At 47.3% G+C, this 16,302-nt stretch overlaps 1 protein-coding gene across 2 annotated transcripts in view; it reads right to left on the reverse strand.

Moving 5' to 3' along the window:
* The window catches only part of AHNAK (AHNAK nucleoprotein), a 129,571-nt gene that overhangs the window by 72,300 nt on the left and 40,969 nt on the right, over positions 1 to 16,302 (reverse strand). For both annotated transcript variants that reach the window (XM_042237900.1, XM_042237901.1), the window contains exon 5: positions 71 to 170. In XM_042237900.1, coding sequence (XP_042093834.1) covers positions 71 to 170 — 100 coding nt within the window. The remainder of the gene's footprint in view (positions 1 to 70; positions 171 to 16,302) is intronic.

The following is a 16,302-nucleotide window of genomic DNA, read 5'->3' on the forward strand; positions in this document are numbered from 1 at the left end:
ATGTCTGGATGGAGACGTCACTATTACAATTCAAGTCATCGTTCTTTCAGTCCCCGTGACCTTCTCTCACCTGTGTTTGGGGTGGAGACTGACTCTGCCTGGGCTTGGCTGGTGGCTTCCTCGGGTTTATTCTGCTCTTTGTGTTCCAGGACTGATGGCTGTGGTGGGTTCTAACAACAAGGACAAGGGTTGTTACCAGTCGCACATCAAATCATCCAACCACTTAATGTTTCTCAAATGCATACTATATTTTTTAAAAAACAAAAACAGGTCTTCCCTGGTGGTCCAGCGGCTGAGAACCCACCTGCCAATGCAGGGGACTCAGGTTGGACCCCCGGCCCGGGAAGATCTCACATGCCATGGGGCAGATAAGCCCAGGCACCACAACTCCTGTGCCCACGTACCATACCTGCTGAAGCCCACACGCCCTTGAACCTGTGCTTCGAAACAAGAGAAACCACCGCAATGAGAAGCCCGCACACCGCAACGCAGAGCAGTCCCCACTCACCACAGCTGGAGAGAGCCCACACGCAGCAGCGAAGACCCAGCGCAGTCAAAAATAAAAACAATAATAAAGTAAATAAATAATAAATTTTAAAAAATAATAGTGCATAAATAAAACCAGGGGCCCACCTTTATACCCCACCGCATCCCTGTCTAGCCCACCCCTTGCTTGGAAGCTCTGTCTGTAGAAGCGATAACAGGATCTTAAGAAGGGAGCTGGCATCAGCTGAAAGACATCCTTTTGCTAAAGTCCAGTGACCCTCAAATAACGGAGACGGACAATGCCATGTCAGGCGCCTCAGTGCAGCCGACCCAGTCTCTGTCCTCAAGGATTTGGCAGTGGCAAAAGAACAGAGATGAGGTGCAATTCAACACTGAGGAGCAAGATGCTGTCAAGTGGAGAATGCATAGAAAGGAAGGTGTGAGTTACTGTCCAATGCGCATCTTTTCCTGCACCACGCTGAACTGGGCACCGTGGGGCAGGAGGGCTAACCAGCGGATTGGATTCCATGAAAAGAGTCCCTAAAATCTACGTGGTAGATCTCCAATGCAGGGGACCCAGCATCTCGAAGTAGGGGTCCCATCAGGACAGAAAGCCTATATGAGTGCAGGATTCCCTGGGCAGTGTCAGAATCCTGTCCGGCAGCAACATGGAAACCAATGTGTGGAGAACACAGTTAACATCAATAGCTTCCATGGGCTGTTTTTTTCATGTGTTCGCTCTTTCAGTTAAATGACACAGTGAGTCCCCTACATACAAACGAGTTCCTTTCCAAGAGCACACTCACAAGTCCAACAAAGTTAGCCTAGGTACCTGGCTAACACAACTGGCTATATAGTACCGGACTGTAATAGGTTTATAATACTTTTCACACAAATAATATATTTTTAAAAAACACAAAAATAAGCGTTTTAATCTTACAGTAAAGTACCTTGAAAAGTACAGTACTGCAGTATAACAGCTAGCATACAGGGGCTGGCATCGAGTGAACAGGCAAGAAGAGTTACTGACTGGAGGAGGGAGGGGACGTGGGAGGTGGTAGAGCTGAAGGATCGTCAACAATAGGAGGCGGCAAGCACACGGGCATCTTTGAAAGTTCACAGCTTGAAGGTCCCTAGTAAGGGACTCACTGTACTTGCACTTCTTTAACAGCCAGTGGCATGAAAACTGAGACAGAGACCTTTAAGTAAGTTGCCCATGATCACACAGCTGGGAAGTCATAGAGCTGGGATTTGAAACCAGGCCATGTGGTTCAGGAACCCACACTCAAAACCATCAAACCATCCACTCACATTTTGCAGCATATATTAGAAAATATGAAAGGAGAAAAAAAAAAAAAAGTCCAAGGCAAAGTTACCAGTATCTCCAAAAGAAGAAGTTATCCTGAAGAAAGTATGGTCCTAAGCTAATTACATAGATTATATTGCTGTGTCCTGTTGGCAAACTTGTAGCCAAAACTTGAGTGCTTTAGAAATAACAGAATAATACTACCATTAATAAACCATCAAAAAAAGATTCTAAAAAAAATAAATTAATTAAATTAAATTAAAAAAAAAAGATTCTGTAGCGGTTGGACTGGATAAAGGGGTAAAAGACAAATTTGTTTTCAGCTGACTTTAGGAAAGGAAATAAATCATCCGGCAATGAATTTCTGATACAAATAGGAAATTAATCTGAAACCATCAAAACAAGCCACACTGCCTTAAAATCCTGTGTTCTCTCTAACAACTGTAAACCTTGGACAGAAACCTAAATTCAGCCGTACTACGTAGTGAGTCCAATTCAATCCCCAAAGATAAACATTAAGGCACTAAATGATTTTAAGCTATACCATGTTAGTAATAGAGAACCAAGCCCAGAGAAAACTTTCAGGGAGAAAAATCCTTTCACAGCCACCATTTCAGCATTTTCCTGAATACAGGTGATGAGGGAAATGGAAGAAAGAACCCAAGATGTTGAGGTGGGCACAGGGAAGAATCATGAAATTAAATGATGTAAGATTGTAAATGCTCTTAAAGTTTTTCTTTTTAAAAGGAACTCCTTGGGACCTCCCTGGTGGTCCTTTGGTTAAGACTCCACACTTCCACTGCTGGGGACACTGGGTTCAATCCCTGGTCAGGGAACTAAGACCCTGTATGTTTCCTGGCATGGCCAAAAAAATTTTTTTAATAATAAATAAATAAAAGGGAATCCTCTGTGGAAAACATTGGACTAGGTGACCGGTGAGCTTGGGAAAAACTAAGACAAGGTCCAGCCAGTGATACAGCTTCTGATGTACCAGAAGATAGGCCAAGCAAGGGACAAGCTAAAGACTTCTGCTGACGTGTCCGGCACTGATCAAAGGAGAAACTTCTAGAGGCCAGGCTGAGAATGCACTGCTGTGTCAGACCGGACAATCAGCCTCGTCATTCCAGGACATGACCACTGTGTGGCAGGAAAGGACGTGGAGGAAGGGCAGGCTGTGACCAAAGAACTCGCTGGAGCCACTCCAGAGAAGAGAGGATACGTGGTACGGGGGAGGGGAGCCATTCCACAGGGGGCCTCCAAGACCCCAGATGCTGGTTTTTTAACATGGATAAGACTGTAGAGAACTGTGTGGAGAAAACTGATATATAACTATATTCCCAAGCAAAAGAGTAGAGACCTCCTTACTCACTCAGTGTAAAATAGTAACCAAGCACATAGCGGTTAAATGGTGCTATTACTATACATGTGATTATGTTACTAATGTGAATCACTCACAATTTCCTGGCCAAGAAGACCGAACTGAAATTTTTATTCTAACATTGAGATCATGTTTTTTTTGACCAACAGATTGGTGAAAAATAACAGAGCTCAATAAAAATCAATAAGGATATAGAGAAAGCATGGGCTTTCATACCCAGAATGTGCAAGAATACAAGTCTTTGGGGAGGGTGATTGGGAGCAGCTGTTAAAATGCGACATGCACGTGCTCCTTTGCTCAGCAATTTCACAGCTAGGTAGTCAAGTAAAATCCTTCTACGTGTGCTCAAAATGGCACGTGCCAGGCTGTTTGTAGACATGGGAAATACCATACAATATACAGTACTTCATTTGGGCCATGCAATAATTCACAGCAGTGAAGGAGAATGACACCGATCTGTCTCTACCTACACAGAACATCTCCACAACATCTCGTTAAGGCAGAAAAAAAAAACATATTGCAAGACAATATGGTATAGTCTTATTTATGATTTCTTTTAACCCACCAAATTGTAAACATCTGGATTATTGAACAGATATGTCAAAAAACTTCAAGTAATGTCTGCAAGGGGGCCACGCCAAGGTGATGACAGTGGTCAGCACTACAGAGGACTGTGCAAATGGGTTTGAGACAAGGAGAACGTACCTTGTTTAAGATTTTTACAAAAATTAATTGCTACACAGCATAATTAAAAATTAAGTCTTTGGAAATATTAGCTCTGAAAATGTCTACCTGCCCACCCAAGTGTCCATCAGCATCGGGAGGGTGATTATTCCAACAAGAGGAGGGTCATTCAACAGATATTTATTGAGTACCCTGCTACAGGGCTAGGCACTGTTCTAGACTCTGAGGAATCTTCAAAATATCTGACTTCAGGGGACTTTCCTGGTGGTCTAATGGTCCCCTTGCAATGCAGGGGACATAGGTTCAATCCCTAGTCAGGGAACTAAGATCCCACATGCCACTGGGTAACTAAACCCGTGACCATCACAAGAGAAGTCCATGCGCTGCAACAAAGACTCAGTGCAGTGGCTAACATATGTATTAGTTATATATATATAAGCCTTCATGAAGTTTACATTATAGAGGAGCTTATGGTATCAGTTCCTTTGTCGACGGCAGAGGGGTCTCTGGTAGAGAGGCAGGGGTTGATAAAATATGCCCAAGTCAGGGTCAGCTCTTTGAGGCCAGGGAAAGAGGAAAAGGTGTCTGCAGTTGGTCAGCTGCAATGCCACTACCCAGGCCTCATGGAGGGATTAAGAGCAAACTACAGAGGGAAGAAAGGGGACAGCCAAGCCTGGTCTGACTTAGGAATTCCTGGGTGCTTACGGCCACCAAGGAGAGTTCCCTTCCTGCTGCACAGGGCCACTTAAGAATGATGATGGCTGAGAGCCAGCAGGAAGGGGGACAAGAGACAGACAGGAAGAGGACAGTGAGTGAAAGGAAATGAGATTAGAGAGGCGAGCTCGCAGAGGAGCTGCCTATGCTCTACCTCGGCCAAAAGCAGGGAGACCATCTCTCCCTTTGTGTGTCATACAGATGACCAGAGCAAGACCAGAGCAAGGCCAGAGCAAGACCCAGCCGCCCCAACTGTGCAGGAGGCATGAGAGAACCTGCCGGTCCCCAGCATCCTCACTTCCCCTCCCTCCACTCCTCTGTCCCCACCCCAGGCCACCTGGCTTCCCTTTGTTTCCTGTCTAAGCTGAACGGTATAGGGAACAGGGTAGGTGAAGTGACTCCACAGAGACCCAACATGAAAAAGCAGAACTGAGATTAAGCTTAACGGAGTCATCATTTTGCAGTATATACATAGATCAAATCATTCTTTCGTACACCTAAAACTAACACAATATTATATACCTATCACACCTCAATAAAGCTGGAAAAAGTAAAAACGGAACTGAATTTGCGGTTTACGCAAGAGATTGTGCTGTGCTTGGTAGCCCAGTGGTGTCTGACCCTTTGCAACCCCGCAGACTGCAGCCCGCCAGGCTCCTCTGTCCATGGGGACTCTCCAGGCAAGAATACTGGAGTGGGATGCCATGCCTTCCTCCAGGGGATCTTCCCAACCCAGGGATCAAACCCAGGTCTCCTGCATTTCAGGCAAATTCTTTATCAGCTGAGCTACCCAGGAAGCCTATGCAAGAGATTAAATATACAGTTTAAGGGGAAAGAGTTAAGGAAAGTTATGGGGAAAGGGGAAAGTTAAGGGAATCCTATATCCCAGACCAACCCATATTCACAGAAGGATGGCAAGGAGAGGGCCCCACGATACAAACAAAGGAATGACTCAGTAATAGTGAAATGGCAGACATCCTTGATGAGCCAGCAAGGGAGAGATTTCAGGTTCTGGCAGCCTCTCCTGAGGCCTTCAAATCATCCCCCAGAGGCCCCAGGTTGCCCCACCTGAACCCGGCCCAGTCAGCTTCCTGAGATACGAATTCACACGGGTCCTGGGAGAGGGAGGACATGTGATTGGCCTGGAGAGTCACGTGTGCTAGTGAAGACTGGCTCTGCTAACGATCAGGGACAGGTCTGAACCTGTTCTTCCCAAACCTACGTGCTGTCCCGCAGAGAGCCGGACAGGGAGACGCACAGGGCGGGTTGAGCAGCTTTGCAGAGTTCTGAAGCTCCTCATGGGTTTAAAACTGCCATGCCCAATTGACCAAACTGGATCTCAAGTTAACAACCACCTCCACTTCATTTCTTTTCCACTTTGAACTCAGAGAATAAACCGGGAATTTCCTGACCCACCACTTCACATTGCAAATAATCCTTTCAGTAGAGAATGGATAAACAACAAAGTCCTACTGTATAGCACAGGGCACTATACTCAATATCCTATGATAAACCATTATGAGAAAGAATGTATCAGAATCATTTTGCTATACCGCAGAAATTAACACAACATTCTTAATCAACTAAATTTGAATAAATTTCTTTTTTAATTTTTAAAGTAATAATCTTTTCTTCCCACCGTCAGCTGAGAAGTCCTTCCCAGCTCACGACTCTGCCCTGTGGACAAGGAACCAGCACAGGCCACCTGGGTCAACTGCCATTTGCACAGATCTGCATGGGGCTGACAACAGTGTCTCTCTCTTAGCAATTGGAGGCGGACATTACTCAAACACACAACACTGTTTTAAAACACAATTCCCTACCACTTCCCCAGGAAATATCTGATCTCGAGGCCTCTAAATCTTCTTTCTCAGATCTACTTCTAGAAGGACTTTTCCTAAACCTGAGAAAGAAAAACACATTTGCCAAACACCAGTCTCACTGTCTTCAAAGAAGTCTTAGAAACAAACACCCCAAAGGGGTGGCTGTCACCAAACATGCGCCCCTGATCACATGTCACTACTTCACGGCCAAGTGCCTCCTAGCAAAATACACGAGGGCTTTCTCTCAGTCTGCAACAGTCTGCACTGGCATCGGAGCCACTGTCCCTGTGTCTGTCCAGCTCAAAAAGGAGTGGGAGCTGGGTAGAGGGTGGCAGTGAGCTGCCACGGAGAGAGGGTCGGCCCCACAACAAACACAACTTGCTTCAGAGGGCAAACGCAACTCTGCACATCCTGCTGGGGTTTCTGGTCACAGATCTCACTAGGAAGGAAGGGATGAGGGAGAAAAAAGAAGGTGTTTTCTTTGTGCTGCTGCTACTGCTAAATCGCTTCAGTGGTGTCCGACTCTGTGCAACCCCATAGACGGCAGCCCACCAGGCTCCCCCATCCCTGGGATTCTCCAGGCAAGAACACTGGAGTGGGTTGCCATTTCCTTCTCCAATGCATGAAAGTGAAAAGTGCAAGTGAAGTCTCTCAGTTGTGTCTGACTCTTCGAGACCCCATGGACTGCAGCCTACCAGGCTCCTCTGTCCATGGGATTTTCCAGGCAAGAGTACTGGAGTGGGGTGCCATTGCTTTCTTTGTATTACTCCCTTAATAAAACAAATTGGTCGGGGCATCAGAATCTCATCCAAAAGATGTATTTAATTAATAAAAACAAAGTAATCAATTGGGAACAGAACAGTCAAAAGTCATACTTCCCAGTCTTAAGTGACATTTCAGATACCAGTCACAGGAACTGGAACAAACTGATCAGATTTGGGGAGTCCTCTCCTACTCATTACCCCAGCTTTCTTCCCCACCCCCTTCCTCAACTGCAATTCTTGGCCATTAAGTATCTGTTGTGGGAACTTCCCTGACAGTCCAGTGGTTAAGACTCTGAGCTTCCATTGCTTCCACTGCAGGGGACACGGGTTCAATCCCCGGTCAGAGAACTAAGATCCCACATGCCGTGCGGTGCAGCCAAAAAGAAAAAATCTCTGGACTTCCCTGGTGACGCAGTGGACAAGAATCTGCCTGCCAATGCAGGGGACATGGGTTTGATCCCTGGTCTGGGAGGATTCCACCTGCCTCAGAGCAACTAAGCCCGTGTGCCACAACTACTGAGCCAGCGTGTTGCAACTTCTGAAGGCTGGGCGCTTTACAACCTGGATTCCACAAGAGAAGCCACAGCAATGAGAAGCCCATGCACCACAATGAAGAGTAGCCTCCACTCACTGCAACTGGAGAAAGCCCAAGTGCAGCAATGAAGGCCCTGTGCAGCCAACAGTTAAATAAATATTTTTTAAATCTCTGCTATAATTCTGGTGGGGGCCATCACCAACCCACCCCTGACTCACCTTTGTCTTCTATGAAACCCCCACAGATCTCTTCCCCACTCAGCATCCCTCTGAGGGTGCCACCCCACAGGTTAGATCAGCTCTTCACCTTTCCAGTCTCTAATTTTTTAAAAAAAATTTAACTGAAGTATAGTTGATTTATAACATGTTAGTTCCACATGTATAGCTAAATGATTTAGTTATATATATATGTATATGTCTATATATATATATTTCAGATTCTTTTACATTATAGTTTATTACAAGGTTGAATCTCCAAGCTTTTGCTCTATCTCCTTTTCCACCCCTAAGAAGGCTGTCCTGCACACTGGAAAAGTGTGGATTTTGAAATCTGCTGACTTTCCCTCTTTTATTGAAGTTAAGTCAGGCTCATCAGTAGCTCCAGGAGAGCAGCTGATTTGTACAACTTGTGTAATAACCTATTAGGGAATCAGTTCTGGTGTTTGCTTCTTTTGTTTGCTTTTGGATTTTGTTTTGTTTGTTTTTGGTTGGTTGGTTTTCACCCAAAGTCTAAGCGAATGCCTTGGAGATCAAGGAAGTACCAGTAATGGACAGAAGGAGAATAGGAGCCCATGTTGATAAGAGGAAGTGTATTAAGTGATAAGAGAGTGATAGGGCTAGTGGTGTTTCTGCCACAAGTCACATACCACGTGCCTGGCATTGTGCTGGCGATATGATGGTGAACAAGCCAACTGCCTTCCTCCCTCGAGGAGCTGACTGTCCGATGCAGGAGGTGGCCAGTTACTGATGATCTAATACAAATTGTGCTGAGGACAGGAAAGCACAGAGCAACATGGGCACACAGACCATAAGAGGATGTGGGGTGGAGGGGCCTTTGTGTGTTCCGGGAAGAAGACTTCTAGAAGGAAATTCCCTAAGCTGAAACTCGAAGCATTGAGGAAGAGAAGTCTGTTGAAAGCCAAGAGGTTAGAGCGAGCAGGGGATGAAAGAGCTGGGTGTGGCTGGAGAGACTGGCCAGAGGCTGCCTCGGCAGACAATGACCAGAGTCAAAAGTCGGGGAGCACTGGAGCACTCCCCTGGGCCTTGGGTGGAGCAGGAAAGGCTGAGCCACACCCGGAGCCCCCTCCACGACCTTTTCTTCCCTGTGTGAACCCACATGCTGTCTCAATAAAGCATCCCTCACCAAACACCCGTGAACACAAAACAACTAAGGGGCCAATCCAAGTCAGAGCAAAGCGAATGGGAGACACGCCCCACTCCCTGTGTTTTTTCCTGAACTTATTTTGGCCTCCAAAAAAGCCCTATCAAAGGTTCTCCGTGATCACATAACAAGAACAGGGCAAGCAGCCTTCGAGGGACACACAGAATCCAACAGTTTCCCCTTTAAAAAATGCAAAACACCAAAAGTGTGTGTGAGCCCAACGTGCAGTGAGGACTATTTCCCTGGGTTACTGGCAAGGTTTGGAATCACCATCCAGTGGCGAGAACCCTATTAGTCCAAGATGTTTATTTCCTTTTGATAAACAGTATGTGTAATTTCCCATTTTTAGGGACAATAATTACTTCAAACAAAGGGCAGTTCCCAAAAACAGTATTTTAGAGGGACTGGTTCTCCTCCATAAGAGGACTGCAGCTTAGTTCTTTTGTTTTTTTTTTTTTTTTAAAGCAATAAATTTTTAAAGCCCTTAGCTAAAAGCATTCATTTGTCTCTTAGATACTATTCAAGAAAACAAGTAACTTTTGGAATACAGAGTGTTAGAATAGAGGAAGGGAAGCAAAAAGCTACCTCCTCCCCTCCAGTCCTCCTGGACCACCAACTCTAACCCCAGCCATACATGGCACTGGCAGTACTCACCTGGCACGCCTCCCTCCTGCAGTTAAATTCCTAGAATTTATTTTCTAGGAATTTAGACAATCCACACCGGCTGCCTCCACACTCTCACTTGACCTCCCTAATCTGCCTGAAGGGCCCACTTGAAATTCAAGTTGTAAGCGAACTTACACTCTTACAAGTAGAAAAGGTCCCTGGCATTATCCTCTCCTCCCTGCTCACATTCCAGCCCTCCCCACTGCCTGCCCACTAAGCCAGAGATTGGAGGCCAGGATCCAGCCCTGTGCCCTGGAGGAGACCACACCCCCAGATAAAACCCACTGGGCACTGGCTGGAAAGCCAGAGGTAGTCAAAAGCCTTCTCCCTCACCTGGGTTGGAGTGGGGCACCTTAAGACAAGCAGGGGATGGGAATCCTTGGTGGTCCAGTGGTTACACAGTGAATGCAACCATAAAATTAAAAGACGCTTTCTCCCTGGAAGAAAAACTATGACAAACCTAGGAAGCATATTAAAAAGCAGAGACATCAATTTGCCGACACAGGTCCATATAATAAAAGCTATGGTTTTTCCAGGAGTCACGTAAGGATGTGAGAGTTGGACCATAAAGAAGGCTGAGCAATGAAGAATTGATGCCTTCGAACTGTGGTGCTGGAGATGACTCTTGAGAGTCCCTTGGACTGCAAGATCAAACCAGTCAATCCTAAAGGAAATCAACCTTGAATTATTCATTGAAAGGACTGATGCTGAAGCTGAAGCTCCAATACTTTGGCCACTTGATGTGAAGAGCTGACTCACTGGAAAAGACCCTGATGCTGGGAAAGATTAAGGGCAGAAGAAGAAGAGGGGGACAGAGGATAAGATAAGTTGGATGGCATCACCGACTCAACCAACATGAGTCTGAGCAATCTCCAGGAGACAGTGAAGGACAGGAAAGCCTGGCATGCTGCAGTCCATAGCGTCGGACAGGACTGAGCGACTGAGTAACAACAACCAGTGTTTAAGATTCTGAGCTTCCACTGGTCAGGGCCCCACAAGCCAGGGAGTGTGGTCAAACAAAACAAAAAAGGCAGCAGGCGGGGGTCAAACTCCAGGTTACAGGCGAGAAGCCAAGTCAGGCCCCTGGGGGAGAAAGTAAGGCGGGCACGCGGGCACCTACTCACGTTGTTTGTGAGGCTTTGCTAAGAGGCTCTCTTCTCCCAAAATACTCAGAGCTGACCTGCCCAAAGGCCTGAAATAACCACCAAGACGGACCCACCCTCAGGGCCCCAAAGTCCTCTTTTTACATGTAAATATTTCGAAGTATTAACATACAGGGCCCTGGCTCTCCGCAGCTCAGGAGTTTCTCAGAGCACAACGCTGTCGATTGACTGCGGGAAAAGCCCGTGTCCCCGCAAGGCTTCGAGCTTAGGGACCCACCAGGGAGAGGGGGTTAGCCCCTGCGGCCACGCCCTCCCTGGGAAGTGTTAACCTGGCCTCCAGCAACTTTCCGAAGCCTCCCCACCCCCTGCTTTCTTCCCCACCTCTTCTCTGCCCGCGATGCTCCGCGCCCGACCCTCCTCATCCAAAGCTACGTTGGGGGCTCACAGCAGCCCAGAGGTGGCTAAAAATCTGCCTGGCAACGAGTCACGGGGACAGGATGAAGCCTGGCGATTGGCTGCTCCGCTGAAGGGGGCGTGGCGTCAGAGGCTCCCTAGAAACTGCCCTCCGCCCTCCTCTCGGGTGCCTCACTCCCTCGCTCCCTCTCATTTCTCCCGGACCGCGGGTCTCGGCGTGGTTCTCTCACTCCTTGGACGCTAGCGGTCTCGTGATTACATTATGGGGAGCTTAGGGGTGTCATCTAGTTTCTGCTTGGAGTGGAAGAACCTGACATTGCCAGGGTGGTGTTTTATTTAGGTCGTAAATTCATTTGAGGCGCTACGAGGGACTTAAGAGACATGGGGAGCAGGGCTAAAATCCCCTCAAAGCCCTTTGGCACAGTCCCTGCTCCCTGTAAAGCCTCTCTTCTTTCCTTCCGTCACCACGCCCTGTCACGTTCCCAGCTGCTCATTCCAAACCTCCCCATTTTCCGCTCCCCTCTTCCTGGGGATTCGCTCCACCCCTACTGGCTTCTCCCTCCCGGCCCCCACCGCCGGCCACGCCGCCCTATCCACCTCTGTCCTCTCCCGGGCTCGCACTTCTATTTTCCTTATCGATTGCTTTTTGCTTCCTTCTTCCCTCGGACCCCCATAGTCTCCACAGTAAAGAGCCAGTGGTCCAACCTCAAGGAGGCTCCAGTTCCTTCCCATTCCCTTTGGGTGGGGCGCCGGTGGTGGGTGGGTGGGACTGAGCAAGTCCTTGGCTCACTCCCATGACAGATGACCATTAGCGAGTTCTCAGGCTGGGCTGAGAGGCTTCAGCCTTGGAGCCCAGGAAGCTGGCAGGAGGAATAAGGAAGACTGTCCACTTTGGGAGCCACTGTCCAGGTGGTCCAGTGGTAAAGAATCTGCCGGCCAATGCAGGGTTGGGAAGATCCTCTGGAGTGGGAAATGGCAACCCACTCCAGTATTCTTGCCTGGAAAATCCCATGGACAAAGGAGCCTGGTGGGCTACAGTCCGCCAGGTCCCAAAGAATTGGACACAGCTGAGCACACACACCCATGTCCTGCCCAAAACTACTCTCTGGAGTCCCCTCATGCTCTCAGGCCCTCCCCCAGAGATGTATCCAACATCTCTGGCCTGCATTCCCACGGCTGGGGGCAACCCTTCCACTGGAGAGGGTGGTGGAAGGGGCCTCCAGGCTGCCTGGACTGCGGTCAGGGACAGTGGGTGGGGCCAGTTACAATGCAAACACTTTGATTATGGACCCTCCCTTGTTTATTATCATCCAGAAGAGTGAATACTCTGAATACTCCAAAGGGGAAAAGACCTAGGGTAATAATGGGTGGGAGGGATTGGCAGCTGCTGAGGAGGCTGAACCCACACCAAGAGTTCACTTTTTTTTGAAGCCTGGAGCCTCCTCTTACTCCCTAGATGAATAAGAGCCTTTTCTGGGCTGGACCAGAAACCAGCCAAGCTGCCCCGAGTTCTCCAGTTTCTGCCGCTTACTAGCTGTGTGACCCTGAAAATAATTGCTTAACCTCTCTGAGCCTCAGTTTTGTTATGAGGAAAGCAATATCCACCTTAGAGGGATGTTGTAGAAATCAAAAGAGATAGAGCATGTACAGTACATATACAATGCCTAACACAAAGTAGGTATTCCGTAGAAACGGCTGACACTTCCAGTATTTACTATATGCCAAGCACATTATATGTGTCAACTCGCATCATCCTCACAAGAAAGCTACGAGAGAGATAACATATCATTGCCGTTTTATAGATAAAAGAACTGAGGCACAGAGAGTGCAGTAATGTGCCCAAGATCACACAGCTAGGAAGCAGAAGAAATGAGAGCTATCATTATCATCTTTATTATTATTCCTCTACTAGGCTGCAGGTCCCTTTGAAGAAAAGGGCTTTGCACACAATATTTAGGTGACTCAGAGATAAAGAACCCTCCTGCAGTGCAGGAGCTGCAGGAGACCAGGGTTCAGCCCCTGGGTCAGGAAGATCCCTTGGAAGAGAACATACCAACCACTCTAGTATTCTTGCCTGGGAAATCCCATGGACAGAGGCGCCTGGCGAGCTGCAGTCCAGGAGGTCACAAAGAATAGACCTGAAGCAACTTAGCACACACATTTCAGTTCTGAAAAGGTCAAGATCCTACAAATTTTGAAAGACAGCTGTCATTTCCTAAAACCTCCTCAGAAAAAAAAATTAATTCCCAACTTCCTCAGAGAAGCAGCAATGGTGTCACAGGAAAAGGGGGAATTTTTTTTTTTTTTAATCAGGATGCCTAGACTGACCTAGAGAGAGTCACCTTTTCCAGCTGTAAGAGGTGAGACAGATTATTTCACTTCTCTGAACCTCACCTTTCTGTAGCCTTCTTTTGGGGGGCTAGGGGACTTCCCTGGTAGCTCAGACGGTAAAAAATCTGCCTGCAATGTGCGAGACCTGGGTTCGATCCCTGGGTTGGGAAGATCCCCTGGAAGAGGGTATGGCAACCTACTCCAGTATTCTTGCCTGAAGAATCCACATGGACAGAGGAGCCTGGTGGGCTGCAGTCCATGCGGTCGCAAAGGGTAATAACTGGAGCGACTAAGCACAGGGAGAAGTCAGCATGAAATCTCAGGAGAGGGGTACTTTGTGGGCCAGCAGGCCCCCTGTCCCTAGAGAGGGTCTTTTCATCCTTAACTCTTTCTGATCCTTGGCCTCACTGCTGGCAAATTTTTCCATGAAGGCCAGGCCTCAAGTTTGTGGCGGAAAACAACAGAGGGTTTCAAAGGGAACTGAAATCACCGTGCTCAGCAGAATGTTCCCCATACATGTGCTTCGGCCCATGCAGGGCAGCGCCTCTGCTGGGATCAGTCACCCCTGGGAATCAAATGCCTGACACCCGGCCATTCAGAAGCTGGTAAACACTCTGGCATTCCCACCCCATGGCAAGCATTCATGCACCGAATTCTTTGTCCTTGGGAGGAAGGACAGAGAGCTGCTCTGTGCTGCAGAGCCCAAAGCCAGAACTCCGGTTTCCAAACCCCAGCTGGAGAGTGCAGGCCACCAGCTCTTTCAAGTGCGCTTGCAAAATAAACTTGCCCAAACTTGGACTTTTTCTTGAAAACTTGGGTTTACTTGTTAATTCCAAAGGGGGAAAAAAGCACGGTACTGTTACAATGGAGAAACTAGGCAATCTCCTCCTTCATCAAGGGACCCGAGTCCTGAGGGTCCTGAGCGGGGACCTCACTCCACTTCTGTGCGCTCCCTGCCCCAGAAGGCAAAACCTGAACCAAAGCATGAAGAAATGTCTTCAGACAAACCCACACTGGGGACGTTTCTGCAAAACAACTGGCCCCTTACACTTCAAAAATCAGTGTCCAAATGACAACCAAAAGAGGAGAAACTGTTCCAGGTTGAAGAAACTAAAGAGACCATGGCAATTATATGTCATGTGGGATCATGGATAGTTGGGGCCTCAGTGGGAAAATAGACATTGCTGGAAGGAAATTGTAATCATTGAGGCAACTGGCAAAATTTAAACATGGGCAATATGTCAGATAATAGTAGCAATGTTTAGTTTCTTAAATTTGGCTCTGATACTGTTATGTAAGAGAATGTCCATACATGCTGAAGGGCTTAGGAATCAAGGGTCATGGTGTTTGCAATTCACTTTCAAATGAGTCAGCAGATACAATGACAACTATAACATCTAAAGAGAGAGAGATTAAAACCAACAAGGTGAAACTGGGAAATTAAGTGAAAGTTATATGGATATATTTGTGTGTGTGTGTGTGGCTGCACCATAGCATGTGGGATCTTTAGTTCCCCCAACCAGGAATCAAACCCATGCCCCCTGCAGTGGAAGCCGAGTCTTAACCACTGGATGGCCAGGGAAGTCTCAGTTATATGGATATTCACTGTGTCATTCTTGCAATTTCTGTATAGGTTTAAAGTGAATAAATCCACTTAAAAAAAAAATCAGTCACATGCTTAGCTGCACCTCTCACATCACAGCTAAAGCGCAGAGAGCTAAGATGGGACTCAAGAAACGAGACACATGTGCCAGCGACATGCAGAGTCTTGGGGGTGCAGTACTTCAGCTTTGGGACACTGGAAACATAGCAGTATTTCAACAGTGCTGTTGCTCAAAATGTTTGAGAAAATTTACCAGCCACATGGGAAAATTAGTTGCACTACATTGTAATCATGCTTTGCTTTTGACCCCAAACAGCTCTATCCACGTAATTAACCAGCCTTGCTTCTGTAAAGATCAGAGACTCTTGGAACTGGCAAGGGCCTTAAAGAATATATGCCTTATCCACGTTACAAATAAGGAAACCGAGGCTCCAAGGGGGTGGGGGTGGGCCTTCATTTCTTCAGGGTCATGGAGAATCCCACTGACTCTCAGGCCCAGTGCTCTTTTCAGGATTCTGTCCTAGGAGCCCTGGAGTATCTTCCAGGCCCTTTGGCTATTTGCAGCCCTTAAGAGAGGAAGATTTGTAGTTCTCCAAGGAAACTGGTATTTTTTAAATGCACAAGTGATGCTGAGAGCATTTCCTAAAGAGAGAGGACTAAAACATTCTTAACAGTAAAGTTTTCACAGAAGTGCAGGGTCTCCCAAATATAACTGTGTGTGCTCAAAACATGGAGAAGGAAATGGCAACCCACTCCAGTGTTCTTGCCTGGAGAATCCCAGGGACTGGGGAGCCTGGTGGGCTGCCATCTATGGGGTCGCAGAGTTGGACACGACTGAAGCGACTTAGCAGCAGCAGCAGCAGCAGCTCAAAACAAAAATGGTCACAGTATTTTATGATCATATCTTAGATGTATCCCACATAATTGTGGCTATTCAAAGAAATCTCAATATATAGAAAGTCAAACTCGCCCAACAGAAAAATGAGGACAAATACACTGTCCTGGTTGTTCTCTATCTGGCCCTCCACCCTCAGACCCTTTTTCCCTGCGTCTCTGCCTCGCTTTGTGCCTCCAGGAGGCTGATCGCTCTACCTGTGATACTGGGCTCCCTTGCC

This window comes from Ovis aries, chromosome 21, assembly GCF_016772045.2.
Source record: "Ovis aries strain OAR_USU_Benz2616 breed Rambouillet chromosome 21, ARS-UI_Ramb_v3.0, whole genome shotgun sequence".
NCBI classification, from domain to species: domain Eukaryota; kingdom Metazoa; phylum Chordata; class Mammalia; order Artiodactyla; family Bovidae; genus Ovis; species Ovis aries.